Source organism: Leucopleurus acutus (genome assembly GCF_964270905.1).
Source record: "Leucopleurus acutus genome assembly, chromosome: 16".
In the NCBI taxonomy this organism is placed as follows: Eukaryota; Metazoa; Chordata; class Mammalia; order Artiodactyla; family Delphinidae; genus Leucopleurus; species Leucopleurus acutus.
In genome coordinates, this window is record NC_139158.1 from 44794967 (window position 1) to 44812924 (window position 17958).

The following is a 17958-nucleotide window of genomic DNA, read 5'->3' on the forward strand; positions in this document are numbered from 1 at the left end:
GCCCGGGCCCCCAGCAGCTCAGGGTCGGCAAGGGCAGGGCTGAGAGCACTTCAGTAAGGAGGGGCCTGTCCCATCACACTGCCCTCCACTTCCCCTGGCCCCCGCAGGAGGGAGGGGTGAATACAGCTGCTGGGAGCATAGCAGACGCTGCGGGTACCACACTTGGGCTGGGTGGCAGATCTGGGCCACTGAGGAGGGGTGGGGGAGGAGTGCCCCTGGCAGAGGAGGATCCTGTGTGAAGGCGGCCAGAGACGGACCTTCGACACAAGCCCTGGGCGTCAGCACGGGATGTGAGACCAGAAGGTGACAACTGAATCAGTGTCTGGCGGTGAAGGGGTTTTCCAGGCCCAGCACCAACCATGACCGCCACAAAGACCCAGCCCATCAGGGAGGTCCACCCTGCCCTCTCTCACCTCCTTCTCCAGGCCCTGGAGCCCGACGCTCTGGCAGAGCAGGGCCAGCTCCTGTTCGGTGAGGTGGCCGCTGCTGCCCACACCCAGCTCTTCCCAGAGGCCTCGGACCCGGCTCTCGGGGGTGTCGAAGGAGGAGCTGCAGGGCTTCCGGAGGCTCCCGAAGACCTCAGAACCCCAGGTTGGCAGCTGGCCTGAAGCAGGGGACACATACCAAGGCTGTAATTTACTCTGAAATCGGATGGACTGATGAATGGGCAGAGGGACGGGCACATGGACACATGTGAGAGACAAGCTTCAAAGGAGGAATCTAGGTGGTGGGTACACAGTGCTCACGGTACAACTCTTCCACTTGCATTCTATGCAAGTTTTCACAATCAAATGGAGGGATCTGCTGCCATGTGGGGAAAGCATTTTCTTTTTTCAAAAAAATATTTATTTATTTAGGTTGCTCCGGGTCTTAGGTGCAGCATGCAGGATCTAGTTCCCTGACCAGGGATCGAACCTGGGCCCTCTGCATGGGGGCCACGGAGTCTTGCCTACTGGACCACCAGGGAAATCCCAGAAAGCATTTTCTGAAGGGAACCTGCGAAGCCACAGCACTGAGAGCACAGCTGCAAGGTTTGTACTTAGAACAAAAAGGTCAGGTTTAAAAAACTAATTTTTAGAAACTCTTCAAACCTACCCAAAGTAAAGAGCACAGTCCAGCAAAGGCCAGTGGTCATGTTCCTTGGGCAGACGGCCACCCCGGCTTCATCTACCCCGTTTACTCTTGCCCAAGTATTTGAAAGCAAAATCCAGCTGCTGTGTTCTCACCCCCGTGTGTTTCGTGTGTACTGCTGACCCCAATGCCACCATCACCCTACAAACCAACAATGGTTTACCCAGCTCTCTCTCAAGAGTCTCCCGACAGTTGATTTCTTTGAATCAGTATCAACACAGAATCCTCCCTGTGCGTGTGGTTACTCCTCTCGAGTCCTTGGAACACGAGCACCTCACTGCCTGCCCCACTCTGCTTCCTCGCATGCCTCCATCACTAACATCGCCTATAAACCGGAAGTTAGCATCAAAGCCTAGTTTGGATGCAGGCTCAGTTTTATCTTTTTTCTTTTTCTTCCCGGCAAAAACGTCCCAAGGTGGGCTGTGTTCTCCAGGCCACCTCACAGCAGGAGGCACAGGTGTCTTTGAGATGCAAAGACACCTCAGTGAGTTTGGATGACAGATGGCCAGGTTTCATAACTTTCCTACTTTAGCCAGGTGGCTTACTGAGGTTTCTGCAGCTTTGTCAGAGAAACACCCTCTGGAAGAGGAAAGACCTTGGGGGTGCCCACGAGGAGCTCTCCTCGGATGAGCGAGGCTTCAAAGCAGAGTTCCCTCCATGCTCAGGCCACACCACCCGGCCCAACACAGGAAGAGGGCTGCCTGCACCTGACCAGACCTGGGCTCTCGGCCAGTGGTCTAGAGTCTTCAGGAGAGGAGTCACCTTGGCGTTACTTTGATAACCCAACTAACGATCAGAAAGCCACTTTGCCAAGGAAAGCTAGGGCCTGTGTGCTCACGAATGATGCTGTGGGTTGAGCTGAGGAAAACACAAGGAAAGGGCCACCTCTGAGATCCCTTCCAGCTTAAAACATCTGAAAGTTCTACGTAACAATAGAAAAGCAATTCTGACACCGGGGTGTATTCTCATGGCTGGCAGAGGAGCAAATAAGTCCTCTGAGGTCTGACATGACTGTTCACACACCAGTGTCAGTTCTAACCTGGAGGGAAAGAAGAACTCCAACCTGTCTCTGGGCAGAGTCTGAAATGACTTGGTGAATAACCTTCCCAGGAGCCCTTCCTCTCGTCCCCTAGATTTACAGAGTCCGGGGAATTTAGGGCATGGGTTGGCTGCTCTTCCGGACACAAAAGCGTCCATCTGCTTCGTCCAGTAGCACAGGCACTCCGGTCATTCCCCTGACGTCACCAAGCTCAACACTGAGCCAAGAGCCTCAGCCCCCCAGGACCACAGTCTGGATAATGCTCAGTGCCAGTGCAGACCTCTCACTCAGGAGAAGCTCAAGGTCAGCTCGGGTCTCGCCCTCGAGCCGTGTTCCTGCACGTTCTGCCCTGTGACACACTCCAGCGGGAGGTGTCCTGAAGGCACCTGCAGACCTACGTGCTGATGCACCCAGATTTGCTAAGCACGCCTGCGGCTGCCTTCCGGGTGCTCCGTCAGGCTCTCCAGGACCAGAACCACGTCTTACCCTCGACTCGGGGCAGACAGGGCCCCAGGCAGCAGGGAGGCTGCTGGCTGAGGCCGGGTGCTTCAGGAAGGAGTCCCCAGGCCCACGCCTGCCGGCTGGGGTCATGCTGGTCCTCCCAGACCGTGAAGCTGCTCCCTTAGCCAGTGGTCCCCGCTCGAGGGTCTGACCTCAGGGGTCTCCCAGAGCTGGGACCCTGCCCCCAGGAAAAGGGCCCCCCAGGGACACCACCCACACCGGGCACTTCTCGGGAAACCGTCCTTGGCTGGCGGCCCACTGCCTGGCAGCCTAGCACTGGCCAAAGGTGGCACCGACCACAAGGCCGGGCTTTACCTTTTGCTTCAAACAACTCATTCTGAGGGTCCTTTGCACTTTCAGCTTCTTCATCGGACTTGAGACTCTGGAAAAACAGAAGGAAAAGGACGTGTGAGTCCCCAGAGGAAGGGGCAGTGGACGGAGCACCGGGAACAGTCTGGTGGGGCTGGTGGGGGGGACACCTGAGGAAGGGGAGCCCCAGCCCACAGGGCAGCCCTGGTGGTCAGCCACGAGGCCCCGTGCACACCAGCTCCCTCTCTCAGACCGCACGCTGCGGCCTGCACCCGGCACCCTCTGCATCCCGCCCCTCATGATCCATGTCTGTTGGCAACAGTCAGGGAAGAGCAGGTCTCTGACCCCCAGGTGCTCCGGAGACAGCAGGTGATCTGCTGAGACCTCAGTGCCCAAGGGGTTGGGCCACCAGGAAGTCCAGTAAAACCTCATGCTTCTGTGACCGAGTCTGTGGCCCACAAAGTCAAAGTCTGCTTCTGATTTTGGAAGGAACACTTGCTTGACCAGGACTCAGCACTTAGAAATGGCGCTGAACTGAGGCTGGAGCTCTGGGGGCAGGTGGTATATCTCATTCTTCTAATGCATTCAACCTGCTGACAACCCTAAAGGCAGCAACCCTAGGGTCCTAGTTCTGGGGATCAAAGATGGTTTTAAGAAGCAGAACGGCACCACAGAGATGGCGCGGACCCATGAAGCCTTCCATCCCTGGGGCCAAATTTAAGTGAGAAAATAAAGCAGCAAAGGCCTAGGGTTTATTGGTGCCGCCCAAGTGCAGCACATCCCTGAGAGAAGCGACTCCAGGATCTAAATACATATTTATTTGCTTTACCTATTGGCCTCAACAAATGTTGAAAATATAAACAAATTAATATGGGGGCCCAGAGCTGTCTTATTAAAGGGAAGCCCCCCTAGAGCCTCATCAGACAGAGGTGGACATCATGGGGTGGAGGCAGGAACCTTCTGGAACCCCGAAAACAGGTCCAATGGGCCACGATTAACCCGTGGGGTGCAGATCTGCCCCGTGGACGTCCTTCCTGACACAAAGCCCTCGAGGCTCCTGCAGTGGACAGCTCAGGGAGCCTGGGGTCCCCGGAGGCATCTGGCATGGCATGCCCGCCAAGCTGTGGAGGGTGAGCCTGAGTCGCGCCCAGTGCTGCTTTCTCTATCCTCGGCTGTAACCTTCCTCTCCTCTGGCAGTGCCAGGGGAGGGGGCTCGTGGTGAGCAGGGCATTCTCCACGGCCCCCGTGTCTGAAGAAGGACGCTCTGTGGCCCGAGTTTCCATGCAGACAGCGAGACCCAGAGACACCTTAAAACTAAATGTCACTCCCCAAAGTGCTCTGGTGATGAGATAGATGCCCCCTCCCATCTTCCCGTATCGTGTCACATGAGCAGCGTCTATGGCGGGGGGCATGCGTACTTGGGCGAGGGCAAAGGGGGGGTCGACCCACCTCCACACTTTCCAGAGACGCAGAGCGTCGGAGCTGGCTTCTCACACTGGGCCTGGCAGGCTGCTCCGGTAAACACGGGGCTCCACCCGCAGCGTCACAGGGCTCGGGCCAGCTCCGACGGCCATACAACTTAGAGCCGCTCACGTACTTTGGAGGGACGGCCCGGGGGGCACCTGGAATAAAAACGGGAGGTGTTGACAGCCTCTGGGCCCACGTGTGCTGCCAGGATGCCCTTTACGAAGGTGCAGGTTCGGGTGCAAAGCGTGGCTCTCAGGGACACACATGGAAAACACCTGGAAGAACACAGGGAACGGTCGACAGTGGGGCTGGGGCTGAGACAGCCAGGCCGGGAGGCAGGGACTTTCCATCCTAAACTCTAGGTGCTGTTTAAATGTTTCCAACCAAAATACGCTTTTGTTATGCAATAAAAGACTAATACAAAAATCTAGCTTTTTACACAAGGAAAAAAGCCTCCAATAATCCAGCAACATACTGCTCTAGAGACCAGAAGGTCACGTCCCACCCACCCCCCTCACTACAGGACCCCCCTGCCCCCCGGACGGGATGCGGTAGGCAAGGACCTCAGCATAGCTGGGGAGCCTCAGACTCCACGTGGGTCTGAAGTCTGGGATAGAGGCAGGAGTGCATTTTAGTTTGGGATTCATGAGAATCCCATAAGCCCTAATAAACCCCTGGCACCTTTCTTCCCTCCTTACCTGCCCACGTCTGCAGAGCAGTGGGGACCCTGCAGGCAGAGAAGAAATGATGCTGACTCTGTAGGGAATCTGGGCAGCCGGAGAGAGATGGGGGAGGGCGACGTAGGCCACGGCCAGGAGAGGACACAGGTTCAGAAGGAAGCAACCAGAACGTGCAGGTTGGGGGAGAGGATCCAAGGAAGTAAGGCCAGGTCGGGAAAACAGGACCGTTTCACACGGATGCGTCACGCTTCCTAAGGCCAAGTACCACCTCCCTTGTCTCCTCCGCACCAACTCTGCAGCCCCTGACCTTGGGACCATCAGAGGAGGAGGCTGGGTCCAACCTGGCCAGTGATGCCAGTGACCAACAGAAACTAGGAACAAGGGAGGAGTTTGGGGAGGAAGCTGCTGAGTTCCACTTGAGAGCGGACATTTAAGGCAGGCTGATCATGTCCCCGGGACACTCGGAGGTTATCACGGGCCCTGCCCGGCCCTGTAATCTCTCCCGTGTGGGAACTCCCGGGGCTGCTGGAGAACAGGGAGCCGACGCCCTGGCAGGGAGGAAACAGGAGGCTCTGAGTGCCCCACGCAGTGGGGAGGGGCCAGCACACAGGCTCCGCACCTTTACTGCAGGGGGGAGGTGCGGGAAGAGGAAAGCCACGAGAGGTGGGAGTGGGCAGCTGCAGCACATTTGGGAAACCAGCTGCAGAAGACAAGGAGGGGCCTGACGCACGTGGGCCCTCCCCGGGCCCGGCCCGCTCGCGGCTCACCTGGAGGTCGTGACCCAGCACCACGTCTGCCCCCTGTGGCTTGACCTTGCTCCTGCCCTTCCCCTCCTGAGTTCCCCTCCGACCCAACCCGTCCTTGTCGGAGTCCCACCCGCCCTGGATGTGGCCCCATTTCTTCATCATTTCAGCAGGTCAGCTTTCCTCAGAGGAATGAGATGCCCAGAAAACACACAGCTGTTTCATAATGTTCCCCAAACGTGTCACCCCCCTCCCTCCAACAGAGAGAAACGCTTCTCTAGAAAAGAGTGTCCACGTGGCAAATCACGACAGGAAGGGGGCAGCTTCCCACCACCCACAGAACACAGAGCCGCGGCCTCTTGGCGGGAAGCACTGGGGGTCACAGCCAGTCCCCACCCGCTGCCCAGACGGCCCGCAGAGCACAAGGCCAACGGTGCCCTGTGCTGGACACCTGGCTGTGCCTCCTGTGTGTGCGTATTTATTTATAGGAGCAGAATATCAAGGTCTACAAGTGAAAAGACATTGGTTATATGTTCTGTAACGGCCTTTACTGAAAGGAGCAGAATGACGGGGAAGCGGGATGTTCCTCAAAACCCCGGGGCGTTTGGCCCCCTGATGACATGCTCATCCCTGGAGCGTCAGAGCTCCAATCATTTTTCCAGTCACGGTGGGAGAGGGTGGGAAGGACCGGCAGACAGATTAGAAAGCAGGAGAGAGCGACACTGTGGACAGGGCCAGGGAAGGAGGGATGAAGCCCCTGGATGGGGGAGGCTGGGAAGGTGGCTGCGGTGAGAAGCTGAAACGCGCACGGCCCTGGAGCACGGGGCAGGGCTCGCCCCGGCTCTCACAACCCGTGGCTGCAGGGCCACCCGGCGCCCTGCCTCTGCACAAGCCCCGTCCGAGCCGCCTCAGGTGGGCTTACAACCGTGTAACTGAGGAAAGCACTGAAAATCGAAAGAGGAGAAAAACAACACAAAACAAAACCGGGGGGCTTCCCTGGTGGCACAGTGGTTAAGAATCCGCCTGCCAATGCAGGGGTCACGGGTTCGATCCCTGGTCCAGGAAGATCCCACATGCTGCGGAGCAACTAAGCCCGTGCGCCACAACTACTGAGCCTGCGAGCCACAACTACTGAGCCCATGTGCCACAAGTACTGAAGCCTGTGTGCCTAGAGCCCGTGCTCTGCAACATGAGAAGCCACCGCAATGAGAAGCCTGCGCACCACAATGAAGAGTAGCCCCTGCTTGCCACAACTACAGAAAGCCCGAGAGCAGCAACAAAGACCCAATGCAGCCAAAAATTAAATAAATAAAAAAACTAAAACAAACAAAAAAAACGGAACTGGTGTGGAAAAGTGCCAGTCCTGAAACAGCTTCTCCCATCTTTGGAGGAAGTGAGGACACACCCCACAGACGCACACATGTTCCAGCATGGAGAGGGGGGCAGTGACAGAGGCGCGGCCTTTCTTGGGCACAACCACGTTCATGGTCACACGATCACACTCCAAAACCCTGAGTCGGGAAAGGCAAGTGGGCTTCTTCCCATCTCAAGGAAGACAAGTGTGAGACAAAGCAGCCAATGACCTGAGCTGCAGGGTGATGGGGCTGCTGGCGGGCTGACTCCTCCCCCCCCCCCCCCCCCCCCCCCCCCCGCATCAGGGCTCTGGCATGGCTCCAGCAGGAGGAGGTGGGGCAGCTGACTTCAGCCCCAGGGGCGTGGGCAGGGCCCGGCTCCAGGCTGCAAAACCCCACCTGAATAACAGGCAGCCACAGGACTTCTAGGATGGTTCACTGGAATCTACATAAAACGTCCATTAGCCCCAAGCCTGGCACACAAAGCCTCCCTCACGGTACCCCTGGTGCCCAGATCATCGTGCACCTGCTCCCAACCAAGGACCTGCCCGGGGTCCAGGAGCAGACCAGGGGGCTGCTGCGGGGCAGACTCCTCAAACGCCTGCCCTACGTGGGAGGGAGGGACTGGCTACCACTTCACTCTCCTTCCCGACACTCGTCAAACGCAGCCGTGACCAGCCGGGGCGCATCAGGTGCTGCCCGCAGCAGCCGAGCCCAAGGGTCCAGCACGGCTTCGAATGAGCATGTCCGCCATCACCTTCCGACTGGAGCCCGCGGTCCACACATCGAGCGGGCCTCCCTCCAAAACCCTCCCTCTACCTCCTGACCAAAGCCACCACTTCCGTTTGTTCTGAAATATTACCTTTGTCCCACTGACCCTGCTCGAAACCAAGATTCTCACAAGTCCTAGGAGCACAGAGCGCTACTGTCTGAGACAGAAGACAGGCTGAGGGCTGCCTCGGCTGGTGGCATCCTGCCTGCTCGGCCAGCCTCCAAGCCCTGGCTAACACCTCACACCTGCCCTGCGCTTTTCATTCTCCAATGCTTCCACCCCCGACACCCACTTTACCTTGTCAACACCCTATGCTGTAAGGACAGCACGCGGTATTAACTTGACATCTGTGATACTGTGATTTATAATAAATGTGTATTTGGTCTTCCATCCCTGGCACAGCTCCTAAAACCCTTGGAATTTCCTAAGTGATGAGAGCAACCACACCTGAGTTTATGTTGATGCGGTGACTTTTGGAACCACACCTCAGGATGGGCTGGTTGCCAGGGAAACCAACTTTCAGCCCCACCCCCTGACCTCCAGGGATGTTGAGTTCAATCCCCGATGCCCAATCATTTGATCAGTCATGTCTGTAACGAAGCCTCCATAAAACCCAAAAGGACGGGGTTCTGAGAGCTTCCGAGTTGAACATGTGGAGACTGGGGAAGAGTGAGGCCTGAAGGGGGCATGGGCGCTCCGAGCCCCTTCCCACAAGCCCTTCCCACAAACCTCTTATCCTGAGTCATATCCTTTTGTAATAAACGGTGATCCAGTAAGTAAATGGGTTTCCCTGGGTTCTGCTCTAGCATATTAATTGAACCTGAGGAGGTCGTGGGAGCCTCTGATCTAGAACAGGTGGGTCAGAAGCACAGGTGACAACCTGGATTTGAGATGGCTGTCCGAAGAGGGTGCAGTCTTGGGGAACTGAGCCCTTCCCCTGTGGGGTCTGACGACGTGTCCAGGTAGACGGTGTTAGAACAGAGTTGAATTGTAGGACACCCAGCTGGGGTTGCAAAACGGCCTGGTGTGGGAAAAACCACATATATCTAGTGACCAGAAGTGCCAGTATATTCAGAGGATTGTGTGTATTGTAGAGGAAAACAAAAGAGTCTTCCCCTTACAACACCATTTTACAAATAAGGAAGCAAAAGAAGAAAAAACCCAAACGTCAGTTCCAGTCTACGCAGCTTGGCAGAGACAGACCTGCTGCGTCGTTTGGTGAGAACATTACTCCAGAGGTCACGGAATCAGGGGAAGAGACGTAACAGAGACCAGGAAGGCCTCTTACCTGGCTCCAAAGACCCGCTGTCTTCATCTGAGGAGCCGACACCAGCCTGTGATGACAAGACGGCCACGAAACCGTCCTTAAATTCCTCAAAGTTAACCTGTGGATTTGAGAAGAGAGGTCAACGCTACTTTCTGCAGGTCACATACGTAACACCCTGGCCTTTTGGTTTTTCTCAGATGGAAGATCTTATGAGGACATTCATTTTTTCAAATATTTACTTAAGATTTAAAAGAATTGAAGATGTAATAAGGCAAGTAAAAGTGAACCATAACCCCATCACCAAAAAACACTATTAACAACTCCATAAAAGTAAATCAGACCACAAAATTAGAAAGCAGTGTAGAAAAGAGGTGTCTGATGACCACAAACATTAACACATAAAGAAAAATCCGGGCTTCCCTGGTGGCGCAGTGGTTGAGCGTCTGCCTGCCGATGCAGGGGACGCGGGTTCGTGCCCCAGTCCGGGAGGATCCCACATACCGCGGAGCGGCTGGGCCCGTGAGCCACGTCCGCTGAGCCTGCGCATCCGGAGCCTGTGCTCCGCAATGGGAGGGGCCACAACAGTGAGAGGCCCACGTACCGCAAAAAAAAAAAAAAAAACTACCCTCCTGCTGGTGGATATTCCCATTGTTTCCAGGGTTAGTTATTTTTAAAAAACCAACAAAAACCCCCAGCTTTGAACAGTTACACTCTTTGGCGTATACGCCTAACAATGGGATTGCTGGGTCACAGAATATACATTTAAATCCTCTTGGTGAATTGAATCTTTTATTACCATAAAATGCTGACCCTCTTTAGTTCAGTAATGCTTTTACCACAGAGACTAGCTTTCTTATGGAGTATTTACGTGTTATATCTTTTTACCAAACTTTGTTTTTTTAACCAAACTTTTAATAATGTCAATTTTTTATATCCTTATGTTTTAGACATGTCTCTTATGAACAGTATATAGTTGGATTTTTTTCCCCAATCTGAAAATCTTTATCTTTTAACTGAAACATTTTACATTTAACGTCGTTACTGATATATTGGGTTGGCCAAAAAGTTCGCTTGGGTTTTTCCATAATATTTAGATTTAAATCTACTATTTTATTTGTGCTTTCAATTTGACCTGCCTGCGTTTTCTCCTTTCTTTCCTCTCTTTCTTTTAGGACTTCATTTTTCCCCTTATTAATTCAGAAGTTATACAGTCTATTTCCATTCTCTTATTGTTTATCCTAAAAATGACAGTACACATCCTTAGCTTGAAAGTTTACTATCAATCAATGCTTTTTGTTTCAGCAAAAACATAATTTATTAAAAGACTAGTGGAAATGATCCAGATGTCCAAAAAGAGAATGGGTAAATAAACTGTGATTCAGTCAGACAACAAAAGATGACAATAGGGGAAAAAAAAAAAACCCACTGACGGAGACAATATATCTGCATTGTGTGAATATAGCTCACAGACATAATACAGAGTAAAAGAACCAGAGAGTATACACTGAGCATATGCTGTGTATTTTCCCTTGTATAAAGTTCAGAAATAGGCAAACAAATCTATGCTGTTGGCATCAGGACAGTGGTAACTGTTGGAGGCAGAGGGACCGCAAGGGCACCTGAGGAGGGATGCAGGATGCTGGCGGCCCAGGTGTGTTCAGGGTAGATGTTCACTGAGCTGCACTCTTCAGCTCTTTTCTCTACCTGTGCTTCTACTGAAGTCCCACAGAAAGAAATCAACACAAGAGCTTACTGTCACCAGTAGGTGCAGAAAAAGCAGGCCTGGGCTGTAGGTCCAAGCATGCTTCCCACACCTGGCACAGAACTTGAATGAGCACATTCTGTTGCTGCCGATGGGCACTAAACGCAGCTGTTGGCTTGGGGGCACCTCTGCCTCAGTCACACACGTATCAGATCTGACACTGGATTACTTGTTTGTTTATTTTCTGTCTCCCCAACTAGCATGTGATATCACAGTGACACACTGTAAATACTCAACAAATACCTAATGGATGTGTTTGCCTCTATATCCTCTCAAAACTGAGCAGAATTCGCCTTCTCACAGGTGCATTCTTTCACCTTTGTTCTTAAAGAGTATTCTTTTTTTTTTTTTGGCCACTCCTCGCGGCATGCGAAATCTTAGTTCCCTGACCAGGGATTGAACCCTCACCCCCTGCAGTGGAAGCTCAGAGTCATAACCACTGGACCGCCAGGGAAGTCCCCTTAAAGGGTATTCTTGCTGAGTATGGGATTCGGGTTGGCACCAGTCCTCTTTTAGTACATTGGAGACACCTTTCCATTGGCTTCTGGCTTCTACTGTCACATCTGAGAAGGCAATTGTCAATCTAACTATGGCTGACTTTCAGGATATGTTTTTTTTCCTCTGGCTGCTTTTAAAAAAATTATTAAATGTTTCATTTTGAGATAATTATAGATTCACATGCAGTTGTAGGGAAAAAATACAGAGAGATCATGTGTACCCATCTCTGGCTGCTTTTAAGATGTCTTTGTTTCCCTTCAGTTTCACAATAATATGGCCAGATGTGGATTTCTTTTTATTTATGCTACTCAGAATTCCATGGGTTTTTGGAATCTTAAATCTGTTTTGGAAACTTTTTAGCTATTATCTGTTCACGAAATCCCTCCTCATTCACTCCTTTCCTCCTGGGATTCCAACCTTGCCCAGTAATTCCAATACTTCACATCTTTGTGCTCTGCTTCTGTGGCCTGCTGTTTCTCTGGCTCTCACTCATCTTTATTTTGTGCCTAGTTATTCTTGACTGTATGCTGGTTATTGTATATGACTATTACTTAGGAAGAACTACAGACCCAGGATGAGGGAACTTTCTCAAGAGAGGACTTCTGTTTGCTTTTGCCACGTGCCTGAGGGCACCGCCTGTGCAGGACCACCTGATCTAAGTGCAAGGCCTGAGGTCACCTAGACCCCTGAGTGCACGCAAGCCCAGACAGCAAAGAGCACAACGGCTGATTCACTTACCCTATATCTTTACCCTACAGGTGCACCCTCAGGATCCTCCCTTAAACTGGGGGCTGGTTCATCAGTTTCTCCTTGGGTGAGCCTGTGTTTAGACATGCATTTCCCTGGCCCTTTAAAACCCCCAAATGACATATCAATTTCACAGTTGCTATTTAAGACCAGAAAATATTCTCAGGGCAAATGGGGTTTTGTGTGCTGAGCTGAACTTCTCTCGATACGTGACTTAGCATAGATTTTTAGGTTGTAATTCCCCCTGACTTGTTTGTTCTTTACCATTTTCAAGATCTTTTGTTTTTTCTATTTTGTTCAGCCTTTTTAGTAGCACTAACTGGAAGGTAGGCCTGAGTTTGCTAACCTGCCACCAGGACAATGTCTGAAGTCTCTTCCCTCTTTTATAGGGATGAGGCATAAATTTCATCATTTGGATCTACAAGAATGTATTGAACTAATCTCATATTCAAAAGGCTGTTTCCAGTCTTTTGCCATGTGAATCAATACTAGAATGAATAACCTTGCATAGAGTTCATTTCACAAAGAGAGACGTTGTATTGCTTTCATTTTTACATTCCTAGCTTCTAGATTTGCCTCACACATAATAAGAGCTCAAAAGTACTTGTTGACTACATGGGAGCAGAATGGAATGGCCATTTTGCTTGATCCAATCTCAGATTTCTTTTGCATCTTTGATAATATTGATACTTATCAGTTGAATTTCTTCTGATCCATCAAACAGGAGGCAATCTGATGGCTGTTTTATCTGATACCATTTTGACTGTGCTTGTGTTTGCTTCTGTGCCCTCTCCCTTCACAGCTCATAAAAGAAGGAAGGGCCAGCCCATGGCATCAGGGGTTTGACCCAACAGGATACACCATGATCCCTGCTCGATCACGGACTCTCCTCACAAATGAAGAGGCTGGACCCTGTGATCAAGAATCACTCTCAACCTTAAAATTATTTTCAGTAACACTATGTTATCAATTATTTTTTGAGAGGAAAATTCTCTTTCTACCCAAATTTAAAATACTCAAGATAAGATCCTCACCACCGGTAAAGAAACATGAGAAATAACAAAACGCATATGGAAATTTCCCAAGTCACAGGACTCTTAGGCCATGTCAACTTTCTGGCTTGAAATTAGACCTGATAATGTTTCTGTAATGGGAAAAAGGAATTAAAAACAAGCATATTGGGACTTCCCTGGTGGTCCAGTGGTTAAGACTCTGTGCTCCCAATGCAGGGGACCTGGGTTTGATCCCTAGTCAGGGAACTAGATCCCGCATACCGCAACTAAGACCGGATGCAGCCAAATTAATTAATTAATTTAAAAAAAAACACTCATAGCATTAAAAATTACCTTATTAATTCAGATATTATAATATTGTTTCTTCATTGTTATAACTGGATTACTGTATCAATGACTAACATTTCTGTGGTGTCATATATGTCAGTTCCTGCAAGGAAACTGAATATATGATATTTGAATTGAAAAGCCAATCCATTCTCCTGGACAAAGGATTTATCTTGTTTTTCTTCAAAACTTCCTGAAATCTCCACCATTTGGTTTCTGTCACAGAAAATGGTGACAATTATCTGGATACTTCTGGCTTGACACTGGTGTCCCTAAAACCTCTACAGAATGTTCCACCTAAATACTGGCTGTGTGTGCTCCCCCGCCTGTGGATGAAGCAGGGGAACGGTAACAGCCCTTTTCCCTTTGCAGCTACTCCAACACTGACCTTCCTCCAAGTGTAACTCAGGGTTTCGAGGTCACGCTCCCCTTCTCACAGACAAAGCACAAAGTAGAGAAAGGCTGGGAATGATACATCCTACAATGAATCTGGGCCCCAAAGTGATTCTTTTGGTTTTGAATTTTCCAAACTGTCAAAAATCATCAAAGGGGGCTTCCCTGGTGGCGCAGTGGTTGAGAGTCTGCCTGCTGATGCAGGGGACGCGGGTTCGTGCCCCGGTCCGGGAGGATCCCACGTGCCGCGGAGCAGCTGGGCCCGTGAGCCATGGCCACTGAGCCTGTGCATCTGGAGCCTGTGCTCTGCAGTGGGAGAGGCCACAGCAGTGAGAGGCCCGTGTACTGCAAAAAAATCATCAAGGAAACCATCTGTTCATGCTGTTTTTTGTTTTGTTTTGTTTTGTTTTTGCCACACACGGCATGCAGAATCTTAGTTCCCTGACCAGGGATTGAACCTGTGTCCCCTGTGGTGGAAGCGCAGAGTCCTCACCACTAGACCGCCAGGGAAGTCCCTGTTTGTGCTGTTTTAACCAGAGTGTTGATTTTCACAAATGTGCCTTTTGCTTATCTAGCCTCCAAATACAATTCCAGGTGATATCAAGAGGGGCTAGGACATTTTCTATCAAGAACACACCTGATTCTTAAGTCCAGAAAGAAAAAGCAGGAACAGAGTAAAGAGATAGAAAAGGGTGCAGTGGGTTTGTGAGGCTGAGTCCTCCACGCAGGGGGTGCAGCACTTCTGACAGCTCTGGCCACATGGCCTCGGGGGAAGTAACAGGAGGTCAGATCCGCCTGGACCCTCCCCCAGGGCCAGCAGGGAGGGGTTTTTGGTTGTTCTTCTTCATTTGTTTTTGCCCAAAAGTCAACTCAGAATATTTGCAGCTAGATTTTTTTCTCATTCAAAATGAAAAGAGTTTTACTGAGTTCTGTGGAAAAAATGCCCTTCCTTCAAAGGTAAGATTATAGCCACTGGGTTTTTTTCTTTTTTGGGCTGCGCCATGTGGCCTGTGGGATCTTAGTTCCCTGACCGGGGATCGAACACAGGCCCCTGGCAGAGAAACCCCGGAGTCCTAATCGCTGGACTGCCAGGGAATTCCAGGCACTCTTTTTAAAACGAATGTGTTAACATCTGGACACATTTAAGAAGCAGGAACACTAAGAAGCTTCTTAATGTTTCAATCAGGAAAGCAAGTTGTGGTCCAGGCTCCAGATTACCATTCTAGATGACCTTGAATTTCCTAGAGAAAAGAACTCTCTGAGTGCCTACTTCCTATCTGGGATAGATACACTCATAGAGATACACTCTGAACACAGGGAGCCTTGGTTCCTGCAACAGCAGTGGGCAATGTTCTGTCCAGCTGCTGGATGAATTTCACGCTGGGTAATTTTACGAGACAATGTGCCTTCGAGGTACTTTGCAGCTGCCTCTGAATGACCCAGTGTGTGAGCTGCGCACAGATCACTGTGTTTTGTGAACCACATGCACCACCCATACCAACCTTCCACTCCCCGGACGAATCACCCAAGCATCTTTCTGGAAAAAACAGAACAAAAGCAAATCTCTGGAAGTTACTATGCTTTAAAAAAGCAATCTTAAGGAACTTCTTTCTACAACATAGATGTTGCACAGAAGGAAAAATAGCACCCCATTTCCTCCTAACTTTCCTTTGATGAGTATCTCCAGTCAGTTGGTATTTCTCAGATGCCAGCAGCTATAACCACACACTCTCTGTGCTTTTCTTTGTGAGAATGAAGTCAATGAAGTTACCCACCCTGGCAAAGTGGTCGTTCCCGAGAAGTGTTTGCAGAAGGACAGGCAGCTGCTTTTCCAGATGAAGCTTCAGGCAGAGTTGGGTCAGCTCCTCCCGGTCCAAGAAGCCTGTCCCCGTGGTGTCACAGCTGCTGTAGACATCCCTGAGCTGCGAGACATAGTGGCTCTCTTCCTCTTCGTCCATCCCATCGCAGGCTGCACGCAGGGAGAAGACAACGGTGCCCTCTGACTGCCACTCCCACCTCCCTCCACGGCAATGCACCAGGCAGTGTGGCCCAGGGCAGGGGAGGAGCTGGCATGTGGGAAGGGGCACCAGGGTCGTCTCAGGACACGTGAGGCTGAAGGAAATCAGGAGAGGCCAGAAACGTGTTCCCACGGGACTCGTTCTCCCTCACTGGCTCAAAGAACCAGAATTACTTTGTTCTGTAAAAAAGTATCTATTACAGAATAATCAGAAAAAAAGAGATAAAGAGAAAGAAAATCATCCAAAATTTCACCACCTGAAAAAAAAAATCATTTTACCACTTTGGCAAATATACATTCTGCTTTTTCTCTAAACATATACACACAGGGCCGGCTGGACGCCTGGCACACTTGCCCGAACTTCTGCCCCAGGATTCCGGTCTTGGGCAGAACTCAGGCTGGAGGTCAGAGGGCACCGAGGGCCCTCCCAGGAGCAATGACAGGCCATCCCCCTCCTGAGAGAACTTGCTGGTCTGCCGCCTCCCCCTGACCCCTGCCTCCATGCAAGGGCTGATTCAGGGGCGAGGACCCTGCACACTCAGCCCACATCCCCTCGGTCATGCCAGCTTTGCCCAACACACAGGTCAGCTCCTGGCCACTCAGAAACACTTCTTTTCCTCTCCTTTCCCTCATCCCCAGAAATCTGAGACACTGTCCCAAGACAGCAGGTGATTCGACTCTGGCCATCCAGGCACAGGCTAGTGGTGTGACTCAGGCCCAGCATTCTACGGGTCAGGCAAAAATATCTTTCAGCCGCCATTTGCTATGACACTTCCTAACCCCCACCCAAGATAAGGTCCATGCTTTGCTTTCAAAGTCCTCGGAAAAACACTGGGAGAAAGGAGGCACTGCTTCTGGTCATGTGTGCCCTATGGAATTCACCCTCCCCTCACCCCAGGATTGTGCGGGGGCGGGGGGGTCTTTCTGTAGCTGAGATACCACATGACAAACCTCAGTGCTGAGATGGGCCAGGAAGGCTTGGAAAAACTCCAAGGGCACCTTCATCTGGGAAATACAGTCCGGGCTCAGGTCTGTACCACGACCACCGCATTGGAGTCACACTGATGCACGTGGATTCCCTGGGACTCCAGAGTCCCAGAAAAGGGCTCAAGTGACAAGTCACTGGATACTCTAAACACCTTGGAACTATGGAAGGTCTCAGGGGTCATTGTAGAAGTCTGAGTGGGGCTCAGAATCCTGCTGTTCACACACCCCCATTTGCTGGAAGCTGAAGGCATTGATTTGGAGGGGGATACATGTGGGAGGGGAGAGGGGAGTAACCCAAGATACACACGCAAGCACACACACAGGCAGAGAGAGAGAGAGAGAGAGAGAAACTAATATCCCCAGAGAGATGAAGGAAAAACATTAAAATCATGCAACAAGATAGACTACTGGACAATAGGGATGATTAGACACCAAGGGAGGTTTCCTGACATTGACGTGTGATAATCACAATAAAAAATTCAATGGCAACACTGGAAGACAAGGACAAAATACATCTTCTATTAAGTGTACCCGAATAAAGAGACCAAAAATGAGACAGAGAAGAAAAGGAAATTAAAAATCAATAAAGTAACCAAAAAACATAAAGACAGACATAGACCAATGGAACACACTTGAGAGCCCAGAAATAAACCCTTGCATACATGGTCAAATGATTTTCCAAATGGCCAAGACCACACAATGAGGAAAAGACAATCTCTTCAATAAATGGTGCTGGGAAAACGGGATATCCACATGCAAAAGAATGAAGTTCAACCCTTACTTTACACCATAATCAAAAGTGAACTCACAATGGATTCAAGATCTACACATAAGATCTAAACTATAAAATTCTTAAAAAAAAAAACAGAGGAAAAGTTTCATGATGTTAGATTTGGCAATGATTTCTTAGATATGACACCAAAAGCACAGGCAACAAAAGTAAAAATAGACAA

At 50.7% G+C, this 17958-nt stretch overlaps 1 protein-coding gene across 1 annotated transcript in view; it reads right to left on the reverse strand.

Annotated features, from left to right (window-relative positions):
- Window positions 1-15965, reverse strand: part of NINL (ninein like) — a 62247-nt gene extending 46282 nt beyond the window's left edge. The window contains exons 1-5 of the mRNA XM_082857800.1: window positions 15777-15965; window positions 9283-9379; window positions 4430-4602; window positions 2987-3053; window positions 414-604 (exon numbers count right to left, since the gene is read on the reverse strand). Coding sequence (XP_082713926.1) covers window positions 414-604; window positions 2987-3053; window positions 4430-4602; window positions 9283-9379; window positions 15777-15959 — 711 coding nt within the window. The 5' untranslated portion in view covers window positions 15960-15965. The remainder of the gene's footprint in view (window positions 1-413; window positions 605-2986; window positions 3054-4429; window positions 4603-9282; window positions 9380-15776) is intronic.
- Window positions 15966-17958: the final 1993 nt, after the last annotated feature.